The 13,161-nt window shown below is 36.0% G+C and overlaps 1 protein-coding gene across 1 annotated transcript; it reads left to right on the top strand.

The window, feature by feature from the left end:
- The first annotated feature begins 1,345 nt into the window (after window positions 1-1,345).
- LOC133192390 (uncharacterized) lies at window positions 1,346-2,725 on the top strand. Its single transcript, XM_061328403.1, has 2 exons — window positions 1,346-1,358; window positions 1,446-2,725. The coding sequence occupies exons 1-2, from the start codon at window positions 1,346-1,348 to the stop codon at window positions 2,723-2,725; spliced, it is 1,293 nt and encodes a 430-aa protein (XP_061184387.1).
- Window positions 2,726-13,161: the final 10,436 nt, after the last annotated feature.

Here is a 13,161-nt window from a genome sequence, read left to right as displayed (position 1 = left end):
TAACCAACAGTCTACATGGGATTCTTTTACGATTCAGAAAAGAAAAAATAGCAGTGACAGGTGACATTGAACAAATGTTTCATTCATTCAAAATTCGAGAGGACCACCGAAACTATGTACGATTTATTTGGTTCACAGACAATGACCCAGCTTTACCTTTAATGGAATACCGTATGTGTGTTCACCTATTTGGATACTCACCTTCTCCAGCAGTAGCAACGTATTGTTTGAGACGATGTGTTCAGAACAGAGAGTGTGACCCGAGTTTGTGAATTCGTAGACAGAAACTTCTATGTAGATGATGGTCTCGCATCTTACCAAACGGATGAAGAGGAACTAGAAATCTTACAAAAAACACAGACTACACTCAAATAAGAAGGGAACTTGAGGCTTCATGAATTTGCATCAAACAGTTCATACATCATGGATGTACTACCTCCAGACGACAGGGCTAAAGATTTATCTGATGTGGATTTACACTTAAATGTAGTGCCATTACAACGAAATCTGGGACTTATGTGGTATGTAATGTCTGACACATTTACCTATCAGTTTGTACCTAGGGTCAGGGACCCTCCGCTAACAAAGAGAGGAATTCTTTCATGTTTGAACAGTCTGTATGACCCACTCGGATTTATAGCCCCTGTGATTCTACAAGGCAGATTCTTATTTCGTGAAGTGATAAACTTACCTGTTGGATGGGATTTCTAGAACTATTGTTCCAACTTCCCTGGGAGAAAGTAATCGAAAAGAGATACACTTATTCTCAGATGCTTCAGAGAAAGCCGTTTGTGCAGTGGCTTACTTACGTGTGATAACGATTGACAATACACGCATACAGGTTGGATTTTTGATTGGAAAGTCAAAACTTTCACCCCAACATGGTCACACAATCCCCAGACTTGAGTTGTGTGCAGCAGTTTTGTGTACAGAACTTGCAGCATTTGTGTTGAAACACATAGACACCACTATCCATGAAGTGAAGTTCTATACAGATAGTCGTATAGTCCTTGGATACATCTATAACCAAACCAAACGTTTCCATACTTACGTCACTAACCGAGTACAGCGTATCCGTCAGCACTCAACTCCAGAGCAGTGGAACTATATTTCATCTGAGGCAAATCCTGCGGACATCGGGAGCAGAGGAATTTTAGCGAATGAACTACCACACAGCATGTGGCTTCAAGGACCTGTTTGTTTACAACAACAGAGTTATCTATTGGAAAAAGAGGATTTTCCACTTATTGACCCAGAAAAAGACAATGAAATTAGAAACATTAACATCACAGAAAACGTGTTTAAACACCCATGAAGTGTACAAGAGGATAGATAGATTTTCCTCATGGACATCTTTAGTCAGAGCAATTACTGTTCTCCGAAAAGTTGTGATAAAGAAACTTGGTTTACCATTGTTGGACCCTGTACATATGAACCGTGAACAGAACTGTTCTTAGTGAAACTCTGTCAAAATGAAACATTTTCTGCGCAAATCACAAACTTGGCCAATGACAAACCAGTATCTAAAGATAGCTCGTTACGCTACCTGGATCCTTACCTTCATGATGGAATCATACGACTAGGAGGAAGAATTCGTACTGGAGATGCTCTGTCTGATGAACATGGCCCAATCATTATCCACGGGAAAACTTACCTAGATCGTCTTCTTGTTCTACACAGTCATGAAGTTGTGAAGCATCAGGTAAGACATTTAACTGAGGGAGTTGTTCGTTCATCCGGATATTGGGTGATTGGTGGAAAGAGATTAATATTATCTATCATACATTCATGTGTTACCTGCAGAAAACTCCGAGGTAAACTGGAGCATCAGAAGATTGGAAATCTTCCAGAATGCCGCACAAAACCGTCACCTCCATTTACCTATGTGGGCGTGGACGCATTCGGACCATGGGAGATCACTACACGCAAAACCAGAGGAGGTTCAGCTAACAGCAAACGCTGGGCTATCTTATTCACCTGTCTGACATGTCGAGCCATACATATAGAGTTAGTGGAAGATATGTCATCACCTACATTTATCAACGCTCTCAGGCGTTTCATAGCGGTAAGAGGAAAAGTTACAGAATTTCGTTCGGACAGAGGTACGAACTTTGTCGGCAGTACAGACGCACTAGGAATCACAGCAGTTAACATAGAAAGTTCGCCAGTGAAGAAGTTTCTTACAGACAGTGGATGCTCTTGGATCTTCAACCCACCCCACTCTTCCCACATGGGAGGGGTGTGGGAGAGGATGATTGACATCGCCCGACAAATCTTGGATTCTATGTTTGTAAAGGAAACAAATAAAAACCTTACTCATGATGTGTTAAACACTCTCATGGCAGAAGTTAATGCAATCATAAATAGTCGACCCATAGTACCTGTATCAACTGACCCATTTCAACCCTCTGTGCTATCTCCATATACCCTGTTAACACAGAAGACCGGACTGGATGTTGGACCATTTGAGCCATTTGATGTCAAGGATATGTACAAATCCAATTGGAAATACATACAGATCTTATCCGACCAATTCTGGAGGAAGTGGCGCTCACAATATCTTCAGTTATTACAGTCCAGACACAAGTGGGTTGACCCTCGAAACAATCTTACTGAAGGTGATGTCGTACTCTTGAAAGATCAAGACTCTGTCAGGAACGAATGGCCGATGGGTATTGTTGTACGTGTCTTTCCAGGTGAAGATGGGAAAGTGCGCAAAATCTAATTACGTGTGGTGAAAAATGGTCGTGTCGTCAACTATGTTGGACCAGTTACAGAAGTGGTTTTACTGTTTTCACCGTAGAAACTGTTTGCGATGTTGGACATCACAGGCGGGGAATGTGCCGTTACACGGCTTATATGTGTTTGTAAACTGTTCTGTGTTATTCCGTATTTGTCCGTGTGAACTGTTTTAGTCTACCGTTTATATTCGTATACTATTTGTGTTACAATTCAGTGTTTCTCGTGCATTCAACAACGCAACTGGCGCCTCTGCCGCACCACCGTTTTACCATCATGTTTTAAGACTTTAGAGCCACAATAGAGTGAGTTAATTATGCTCAATCAATTTACTGTACATTTCTTTATATAAATTCAGTAATGAAATATTTCTTTGTGTAAATTTAACTTTAAACTTGCAAAATTCAGTGTCAATGTCAGTGATGTGTATTCAGTCTTGTTTTGTAGCCTTTATCGTAATATCATCTATATGTCATCCTAAATAAAATTCTGAAATGATGATTAAGGCGTCATATGTAGTCTACTTGTGTGTTATATTGAAATCAGATCAAAACTTTATGAGGAGTAGCGTTTTCAAAGTATTTCACGAATTTATATTCTTAATAACCATGGCAACACCGTTCATCAAAAACTGATGCACTGTATTATGTATCTTAGTTTAGTCTACTTGTATGCCAAGTTATATTGAATTCAGACCAAAACTGTATGAGGAGTAGCGTTTTTAAGGAATTTCACAGAAATTCCTATTTACAGTAACCATGGCAACACCATTCAGCAAAATCCAAAACGGATTGACTGAATTTGTCGAGAATTTTTCACTGATATGGAGACTACACCACTTGCCTATAGAGGGCTGCAAATTTTGACCAATACTCGGCACTGAGGGCCATTGAGCAGTGAGGGATCTTTTTCGTGCCAGCACCTACTGCAACACGGGACCTCGGTTTATACGGTCTCATCCGTAAGACTGGTTTCCACGTCCCACAGTGGGATTCGAACCAGCGTAAGGATCGACTCTTCACTGCGCGACTCTAGAGCGAACGCTCTAACCACTGCGCCACGCGGGCGACTAGTTACTGATTAAATTCTGGTTTTAATACCTTAAAGTTAGGTCAGAAAGCTTCATTGAGCACTTGCCTATTTCAGAATATTGATCATAATTTTTATATAAAGACAAATTCTAATGATTAGTCAGTATAAAGATTAAAGAAACAAGGCGACCCAGAATTGCAAACAACCAAATTTGACACCAAGAATTTATGAAAACAATAATTTCCAAAACCCAGGTTTGCTGACAATAGATCGAGAATTCCTGTCACCAGTAAATCCGGACGATGCAATTCCTGACACTCAGGATTCCTGGCAAGTGAGTTAGTGACAATCTACCATATATAATTTATCAATTGTCAATTCCAATATACATGTACATACATTTATTTCAGATTCAGCACTCTATAAGAATTATTCCCCGTTTTTGTTTTGGAAACTTTACTTTAGTTATCTCCCACCTATAACGAGATCCAACCAAATTATTATTATGTTCCCCAAACGATGTTTGGGAACATATTGTTTTTACTCTGTGTCTTATTAGGTCTTCCGTTTTCAACGGAAGACCTATAGTGATTCTACTGTTTCTTATTATTATTATTATTAAGGTCTTCCGTCTTCACGGAAGACCTTATAGTGATTCTACTGTTTCTTCTTCTTATTATTAGGGTCTTCCGTCTTCAGCGGAAGACCCTTCTATTATTCTATTGTTTCTTTTTCACTTTTATTATTATTAAGGTCTTCCGTTTCCAACGGAAGACCTTATTGTTTTCGTTCTGTTTCTTTTTCCCTATTATTATTATTTTTCTTATTATTATTCTTACCGATTTTGTGCACGCGAGTTCTCGTAAACGACTTGGCCGATTTTCATGAAACTTTAAGATCTGATAGGTATTGATCTGAACCTTATTGGAAATTTTTTTCATTGATGACGTCACTTCCTATCTTGAGCTATTAAGGATTTTCTGATTTTCAGAGGGTCGACTTGTCCTGGAAACTCCTCCTAAACGACTTAAGATATTGAGTTAAGATTTTCAGTGAAGATAGAGGAAAGATTATAGATGTGCCATTTGGCATCTGTATTTTTCCAGCTTAAAAGGCGTCGAAGCTCGCCTGGGCTCGAAAAATAAGCTCACAAGCATCTCGCAAAATTTGTCACTTTTTCCTTTATATCTTTTTACCTGCAAATATTTTGTTAAAACATGTATAACAAAAGACATGCAAAATAATAATACCTTTCATTTGATATCAAGAAAAAGGGGTTGACCCATCAAATTAGGGGCTCAGAGGGGCCCAAAGACTTTCAAGTATAACTCTTGAACGATCAATATTTTGTTATAAGTTACTGAAACAAAAATGTTTATCTTAACGATTTCGAAATATATGTTATAAAATTTTGACCATATATTGCATAATAAAGGGCCAAAAGGGGCCAGAATACCAGATCCTTGACGCTTTATATCTCAAAAAGGGGGAATATTTTGATAAGCAATACTGAACAAAAGATGTTCAGAATAATGTTCTAAACAATATTCACCCTTTCAATTTTTGTCAAACGGCCCCATTAAGGACTTGGAGGGGTGGCCCCTAAATGTTTCCATTCGGCATATCTCCACAACGAAAAGAAATCTCTGAATAGGTATTGAACAAAAAGTCTTTAAAATTACAAGACCTTTCATTTGATATCAAGAACAAGGGGCTGACCTCTCAAATTAGGGGCTCAGAGGGGCCCAATGTCCTTCATCTATAACTCGTTAACTATCAATATTTTATTATCAATTACTGAAGCATATTGCGCCAAGGATTAACGATTTGCCACTTTATATTATACAATTAAGATCATATATTGCGTAATAAGGGGTCAAAAGGGGCCAGAATGCTAAATCTTTGACGCTTTATATCTCAAAAAGGGGGAATATTTTGATAAGCAATACTGAACAAAAGATGGTCAGATTAAGGTTCTAAACAATATTCACCCTTTCAATTTTTGTCAAACGGCCCCATTAAGGACTTGGGGGGGTGGCCCCTAAATATTTCCATTCGGCATATCTCCACAACGAAAAGAAATCTCTGAATAGGTATTGAACAAAAAGTCTTCAAAATTACAAGACCTTTCATTTGATATCAAGAAAAAGGGGTTGACCCCTCAAATTAGGGGCTCAGAGGGGCCGAAAGTCTTTCAAGTATAACTCTTGAACGATCAATATTTTGTTATAAGTTACTGAAACAAAAATGTTTATCTTAACGATTTGGAAATATATGTTATAAAATTTTGATCCTATATTGCATAATAAAGGGCCAAAAGGGCCCAGAATACCAGATCTTTGACGCTTTATATCTCAAAAAGGGGGAATATTTTGAAGCAATACTGAACAAAAGATGGTCAGATTAAGGTTCTAAACAATATTCACCCTTTCAATTTTTGTCAAACGGCCCCATTAAGGACTTGGAGGGTTGGCCCCTAAATATTTCTATTCTACATATCTCGAAAAGGAGAAGAAACTTCTGAATAGCTGTTGAGCAAAAAATGTTTAAAATCACAAGTCTTTTTATTTAATATCAAATAAAAGGGGCTAACCCTTCAAATTAGGGCCTCAGAGGGGCCAAAAGAATAATATGTAACTCTTCAATATGCAACAATATGTTGTAAAACTTTGATTCTCTATTGCGTAAGTAGGGGCCATAAGTGGTCAGAATGTTAAATCCTTTACGCTTCATATCTCGAAAAGGGGAAACATTTTGAAAAGCAATATTGAACGAAAGATGTTCAAGATTATATTATATAAATCAAAAGAATGAAATCTAAGGAGGGAAATCTTTATATCATTATCTTTTAACGAAAACTTAATTAAAATCAGATCTCATCTCATCGAAAAATCGGACGGAAGACCTACTCGTTGCTTGCAACGAGATCTCATCTAGTTATTATTATTATTCTTTTTTTTTCTTTACAATTTTTGTGCAGAAGATTTCTCGGAGTTGGCTCGATCGATTTACTTGAAAATTTCAGGGAAGATGTATCTTTGTCTGAACCTTATACTTTTTTTTCATTTTTTTGAAATTCACTTCCGGTCGGAAGTTATCGCCCTTTAATCAAAATTCAGAGGACCTCCTTGTCTGCAATGGAACTCAAAAACGATTAAAGCTAGAGGGCTGAAATTTTCAGCGATGATAGAGGACATGTTGCCATTGATCACCTGGGTTTTCAAATCTTCCGGAAGTGCCTAGTATGGAAGCTCGGTAGGGGTCAAAATTTAGGACACGAATCATGAGTGAATTTTAGAGACATTTCTTACGATAACTTTTTAACTATGAGTATTTTGTTAAACCATATTGAACAGAAATTGTGTAGAATTACAAGATCTTTTATATGATATCAAAGAAAAAGGACTGACTCATCACATTAGGGGCTGAGAAGGGCCGAAAGTCTTTAATCTATAACTCTTTAACGATCAATATTTTGTAATGCATTACTGAAGCAAAAATGTTTATCTCAACAATGTACGACTATATATTGTGATATTCACATCATATGTTACATAATTAGGGGCCATAAGGGGCCAGAATGCTAAATCTTTGACGCTTCATATCTCAAAAGTGGGAAATATTTTGATAAGCAATATTGAACAAAAGATGTCCAAAATAATGTCCTAACAAGATGCAACCTTTCATTTTTTGCTAAACGTCCCCATTAAGGAGTTGAAGGGCCGGCCCCTAAATACTTCTTTTGCAAATATCTCAGAAACGAAAAAGAATTTCTGACTAGTTGTTGAACAAAAAGTGTAAAAAAAAATCATAAGAGCTTTAAGGTAATATCAAGGAAAAGGGTCTGACCCCTTATATAAGGGGCCGAGAGGCGCCGAAAGTATACAATCAATAACTCTTTAATGATCAATATTTTGTAATATATTACTGAAGCGAAATAGTTCTTCTTCACACACTTCATCTAAATAACATGATGTTGATATCATATGTTACGAAAAAAGGGGTCTTTAGGGGGCCAAATTGCATAATCCTTGGCGCAATATGTCTTGAAAAGGAAGGATATTCTGATAAACAGTATTGAACAGAAGACGTTCAAATAATATTCTGAACAATATGCACTCTTTGAATTTTTGCTAGACGTCCCCATTTAGGACTTGAAGGGCCGGCCCTTAATATTTCTTTTTCATATATCCCGAAAACAAAAAAGAATTTCTGAATAGTTGTTGAACAAAAAGTGTTCAAAATCATGAGAGCTTTAAGATGATATCAAGAAAAAGGGGCTGACCTCTCGCATTAGGGGCCAAGAACGGCTGAAAGTCTTTAATCTATAACAATTTAATGATCAATATTTTGTTAAACATTATTAAAGCAAAATTGTTCGTCTTAACAATTTATTTATATTATTATATTTGAACAAAAATCCCAGTCAAATTCTTATCTCATCTTATCAAAAATCGGACGGAAGACCCACTCGTTGCTCGCAACGAGATCTCATCTAGTTATTATTCTTTTTTTTTTCTTTACAATTTTTGTGCAGACGATTTCTCGGAGATGGCTCGATCGATTTACTTGAAATTTTCAGGGAAGATGTATCTTTATTTGAAGCTTATACGTTTTTTTCATTTTTTTGAAAATCACTTCCGGTCGGGAGTTATCTCCCTTTTATCAAAATTCAGAGGACCTCCTTGTCTGCGATGGAACTCAAAAACGGCTTAAGCTATAGCGCTGAAATTTTCAGTGATGATAGAGGACATGTTGCCATTTTGCACCTGGGTTTGGATATTTTCCGGAAGTGCCTAGTATGGAAGCTCGGTAGGGGTCGAAATTTAGGACACGAATCATGAGTGAATTTTTGAGACATTTTCTATCATATCTTTTAAAGTATAATTATTTTGTTAAAACATATTGAACAATATTTGTGCAGAATGACAAGATCTTTAAGATGATATCAAGAAAAAAGTGCTGACTTATCAAATTAGGGGCCGAGAGGGGCCGAAAGTACTAAATAAATAACTCTTTAGCGATCAATATTTTGGTATACATTACTGAAGCAAAAATGTCTATCTTAACAATTTACAACTATATATTATGATATTTACTTCATATGTTACATAATTAGGGGCCATAAGGGGCCAGAATGCCAAATCTTTGGCACTCTATATCTCGAAAGTGGGAAATATTTTGATAAGCAATATTGAACAAAAGATGTTCAAAATAATGTTCTACACAATATTTAACCTTTCGATTTTTGCTAAACATCCCTTTTAAGGAGTTGAAGGGCTGGCCCCTAAATATATCTTTTGCATATATCTCGGAAACGAAAAAGAATTTCTGAATAGTTGTTGAACAAAAAGTGTTCAAAATCATAAGAGCTTTAAAGTGGAATGAAGGAAAAGGGGCTGGCCCCTCAAAATAGGGGCCGAGCGGGGCCAAAAGTCTTTAATCAATAACTCTCTAATGATCAATTTTTTGTAATACATTACTGAAGCAAAAATGTTTGCCTTAACAATCCACAACTATATATTATGATATTGACGTCATATGTTAAGTAATTAGGGGCCATAAGGGGCCAGACTGCTCAATCTTTGACACTTTATATCTCGAAAGTGGGAAATTTTTTCATAAGCAATATTGAATAAAAGATGTTTAAAATAATGTGCTTAACAATATGCAACCTTTCAATTTTTGCTTAACGTCCCCATTAAGGAGTTGAAGGGCCGGTCCCTAAATATATCTTTTGCTTATATCTCAGAAACGAAAAAGAATTTCTGAATAGATGTTGAACAAAAAGTGTTCAAAATCATAAGAGCTTTAAAGTGGAATGAAGAAAAAGGGGCTGGCCCCTCAAAATAGGGGCCGAGAGAAGCCGAAAGTCTCAAATCATTAACTCTTTAACGATAAATATTTTGCGATTCATTACTGAAGCAAACATTTTTATCTCGACAATTTCCAACTATATATTATGATATTCACGACACATGTTACATAATTAGGGGCCAGAACGCCAAATCTTTGGCACTCTATATCTCGAAAGTGGGAAATGTTTTGGTAAGCAATATTGAATAAAAGATGTTCAAAATAATGATCTGATCAATATATAACCTTTCGATTTTTGCTAAACGTCCCCATAAAGGAGTTGAAGGGCTGGCCCCTAAATATTTCTTTTGCATATATCTCGGAAACAAAAAATAATTTCTGAATAGCTGTTGAACAAAAAGTGTTCAAGATCATAAGAGCTTTAAAGTGGTATGAAGAAAAAGGGGCTGGCCCCTCAAAATAGGGGCTGAGAGGGGCCAAAGGTCTATAATCAATAACTATTAAATAATAAATATTTTGTTATATATTACTGAAGCGAAATTGATCATCTTCACACTCGTTAACTATATAATCATTCAATTTTCGCTAGACGTCCCCATTTAGGACTTAAAGGGTCGGCCCTTAATATTTCTTTTGCATATATCTCCGAAACAAAAAAGAATTTCTGAATAGTTGTTGAACAAAAAGTATTCAAAATCATGAGAGCTTTAATATGATATCAAGAAAAAGGGGCTGACCACTCATATAAGGAGCGAAGACGGGCCGGAAGTGTTTAATCTATAACTTTTTAATGATCAATATTTTGTTACACATTACTGAAGGAAAATTGTTTGTCTTAACAATTTATTTAAATAACTATTTTTTAACGAAAATCTCAGTCAAATTCTTATCTCATCTTATCGAAAATCGGACGGAAGACCCACTCGTTGCTCGCAACGAGATCTCATCTAGTTATTATTCTTATTTTTTTTCCTAAATTTTGTGCACGCGATTTCTCAGCAACTATTCAGTGGTTTTTAATGAAATTTTCAGGAATAATGCGCATCTATAGGAACTTGATACATCTTGGAGAAATTTTGAAAATTGGCTTCCGGTGCCAAGTTATGGACAATTTCCTGATTTTAAAATGAAATTTTGTCGCCCCTTTTTCTCAAAAATGGCTAAAGATATGAACTGGAGACTTGTTGGAGACGATAGAGCATGACTTATAGGTGAACAGAATCACCTTTTCGTTCGTCGTCGGCACTTCCGGTCGCTTACGGAAGTGATCAAAGAAATCGGAAAATTTCAACTTTCTTTTTTTAAATCAATACTTAAATCATTTTATTGCATCTCTTTTGTAGTTTCGAAATATGTTGGACCGACCGGAAACAAAAACGTCAACTTCCGGTTATAAGAGAAAAACTACATAATTTGAGTATTTTTCTTTCCCATTAATATCCTTTGTAGATAAAGTATTTGAAATGAATTTTAAATATGTTATTTAGACTGGAAATATCTGGAGTAACGTCAAATATCTTTGTAAAATTCACTTCCGGTCGCGTGTTTTCCTGTCCTCAAATTGAGAAGTAGTGTGAGCAACATCTCGGAAACGGTAAGAGATTATGACACCAAACTTTTATGAGCAACAGACCTTAAGATGTTGGCAAAACCATTTGGGTTAAGAGCGTCAGCCGTCACTTCCGGTCGTCACAGGAAGTGTTCAAAGAAAACGAAAATTTCAACTTTTCTTTTTTTAATTAAAATTGCATCACTTTATTGCATCTTTTTCGCAGATTCGAAAGATGTTCGTCCCACCGGAAACAAATACGACAACTTCCGGTTAGAAGAGAAAAACTATATAATTTGAGTTTTTTAATTTCCCGTAAATATTCTTTATAGATAAAGTATTTGAAATGAATTTTAAATGTGCTATTCAGATTGCAAATGTCTAGAGTAACCTTAATATTTTTTCAAAAATTCACTTCCGGTCGCGTGTTTTCCTGTCCTCAAAATGAGAAGTTGTCTGAGCGAGATCTAAAAACAGGTAAAAGATTAAAGCACCAAAATTTTAAGAGTAATGGACGTTGAGGGGTAGGTGAAACCATTTGGGTTAAATGCGTCAGTCGTCACTTCCGCTTGTCACAGTAAGTGATCAAAGAAATAAAAAAAATTAACTTTTCTTTTTTAAGTTAAAACTTATATGACTTTATTGCATCTCTTTCGCTGTTTTGAAATATGTTAGATTCCACTGGAAACAAAAACGGCAACTTCCGGTTTTAGGAGATAAACTACGTTATTCTTATATTTAACTTTCTCATAAATATCGCTTATCGATGAAGTACCTGAAATGATTTTATGCTTGTTGTAGATACTGCAAATGTCTAGAGAACAGTCAGAGATTTTTTTATAAAATTCCTTTCCGGTTGTGTGTTTACCTGTTCTAAATTAGAATTTAGTTCCACAGTATTGTTCAGCAACAGTAAACGACTGAGGACTAAAACTTTCAGGACTGATATTCAGTCATCAGTTTATTTGAATCGTGAGAAAATCTTGCATCGCAGTTACTTCCGTTCGTGAAAGGAAGTGATGTAAAAAAGTGAATGGTTAATGGTTAGCACGTTGGATTTTCACGCTGACGATTAGGGTTAAATCTCCAGAGTGTCTGAATTTCTTTTATCACTTTTTCAGCTTGAATTTTCGTTTTTATTTTCAGAATCGGACGGAAGACCTCTCATTGCTCGCAATGAGTTTCTAATTATTAAGGTCTTCCGTTTTCACGGAAGACCTTATAGTGATTCTACTGTTTCTTATTATTATTATTGTTATTCTTATTTTTCCTCCCATATTTTGTGCACGCGTTTTCTCAAAGACTATTCAGTGGTTTTCAGTGATTTTTACAGGGATAATGGACATTATTATGAACTTTGTGCATTTGAGGAGAAAATTCAAAAAATCTCTTTCGGTTCCATGTAATGGCCAATTTTCTGATTTTGAATTGGATTTTTGTCTTTCTATCTCCTCTAGAACGGCTAAAGGTATGAACTGGAGACATGTCAAAGATGATAGAGCATGACTTGTAGATGTTCTGACCAATTTTTTGTGTGTCGTCGATGCTTCCGGTCACCACCGGAAGCGAATTTCAAAAATGGATTTTTTCAACTTTTCTGTTTTTCATTATTTTTCTTTGATATTATTAGAGTTTATAGAAGCACTTCTAAAAATGCTTAATATATAATTTGTTTTAAAATTAATAAATTCAAACTCTAGATATCTGCATTTTAAAATTTGAAGCGGGGTCAAAATGGCGCCCGTCTCCGTAAACTCCGACGAGCTGGTCGGAGTTTACGGAGACAGCCGAGCGTCTTGTTGAACGAAACTACCATAAGGATCAATAAAATGTACAGGAATTATTGGATCTGGCAGATTTTGGAAATGGATAATCTGTCTTTGAAAACATAAATATTCTGACCTCCAAATGCAATAAAATTAGTAATTTGTACGGTACATACAATAATATATATGCTGATGGAAACCATTCAATAGAACAAACATTTTAAAGAAAAGCGCGAAGATTTGCTCGTGACGTTTGGC

This window comes from Saccostrea echinata, unplaced genomic scaffold (assembly GCF_033153115.1).
Source record: "Saccostrea echinata isolate AGI-Se365-2 ecotype Australia unplaced genomic scaffold, CSIRO_AGI_Sech_v1 ptg000025l, whole genome shotgun sequence".
In the NCBI taxonomy this organism is placed as follows: Eukaryota; Metazoa; Mollusca; class Bivalvia; order Ostreida; family Ostreidae; genus Saccostrea; species Saccostrea echinata.
Note: the sequence above shows the minus strand (reverse complement) of the source record. Positions and strands in the feature narration are given on the sequence as shown.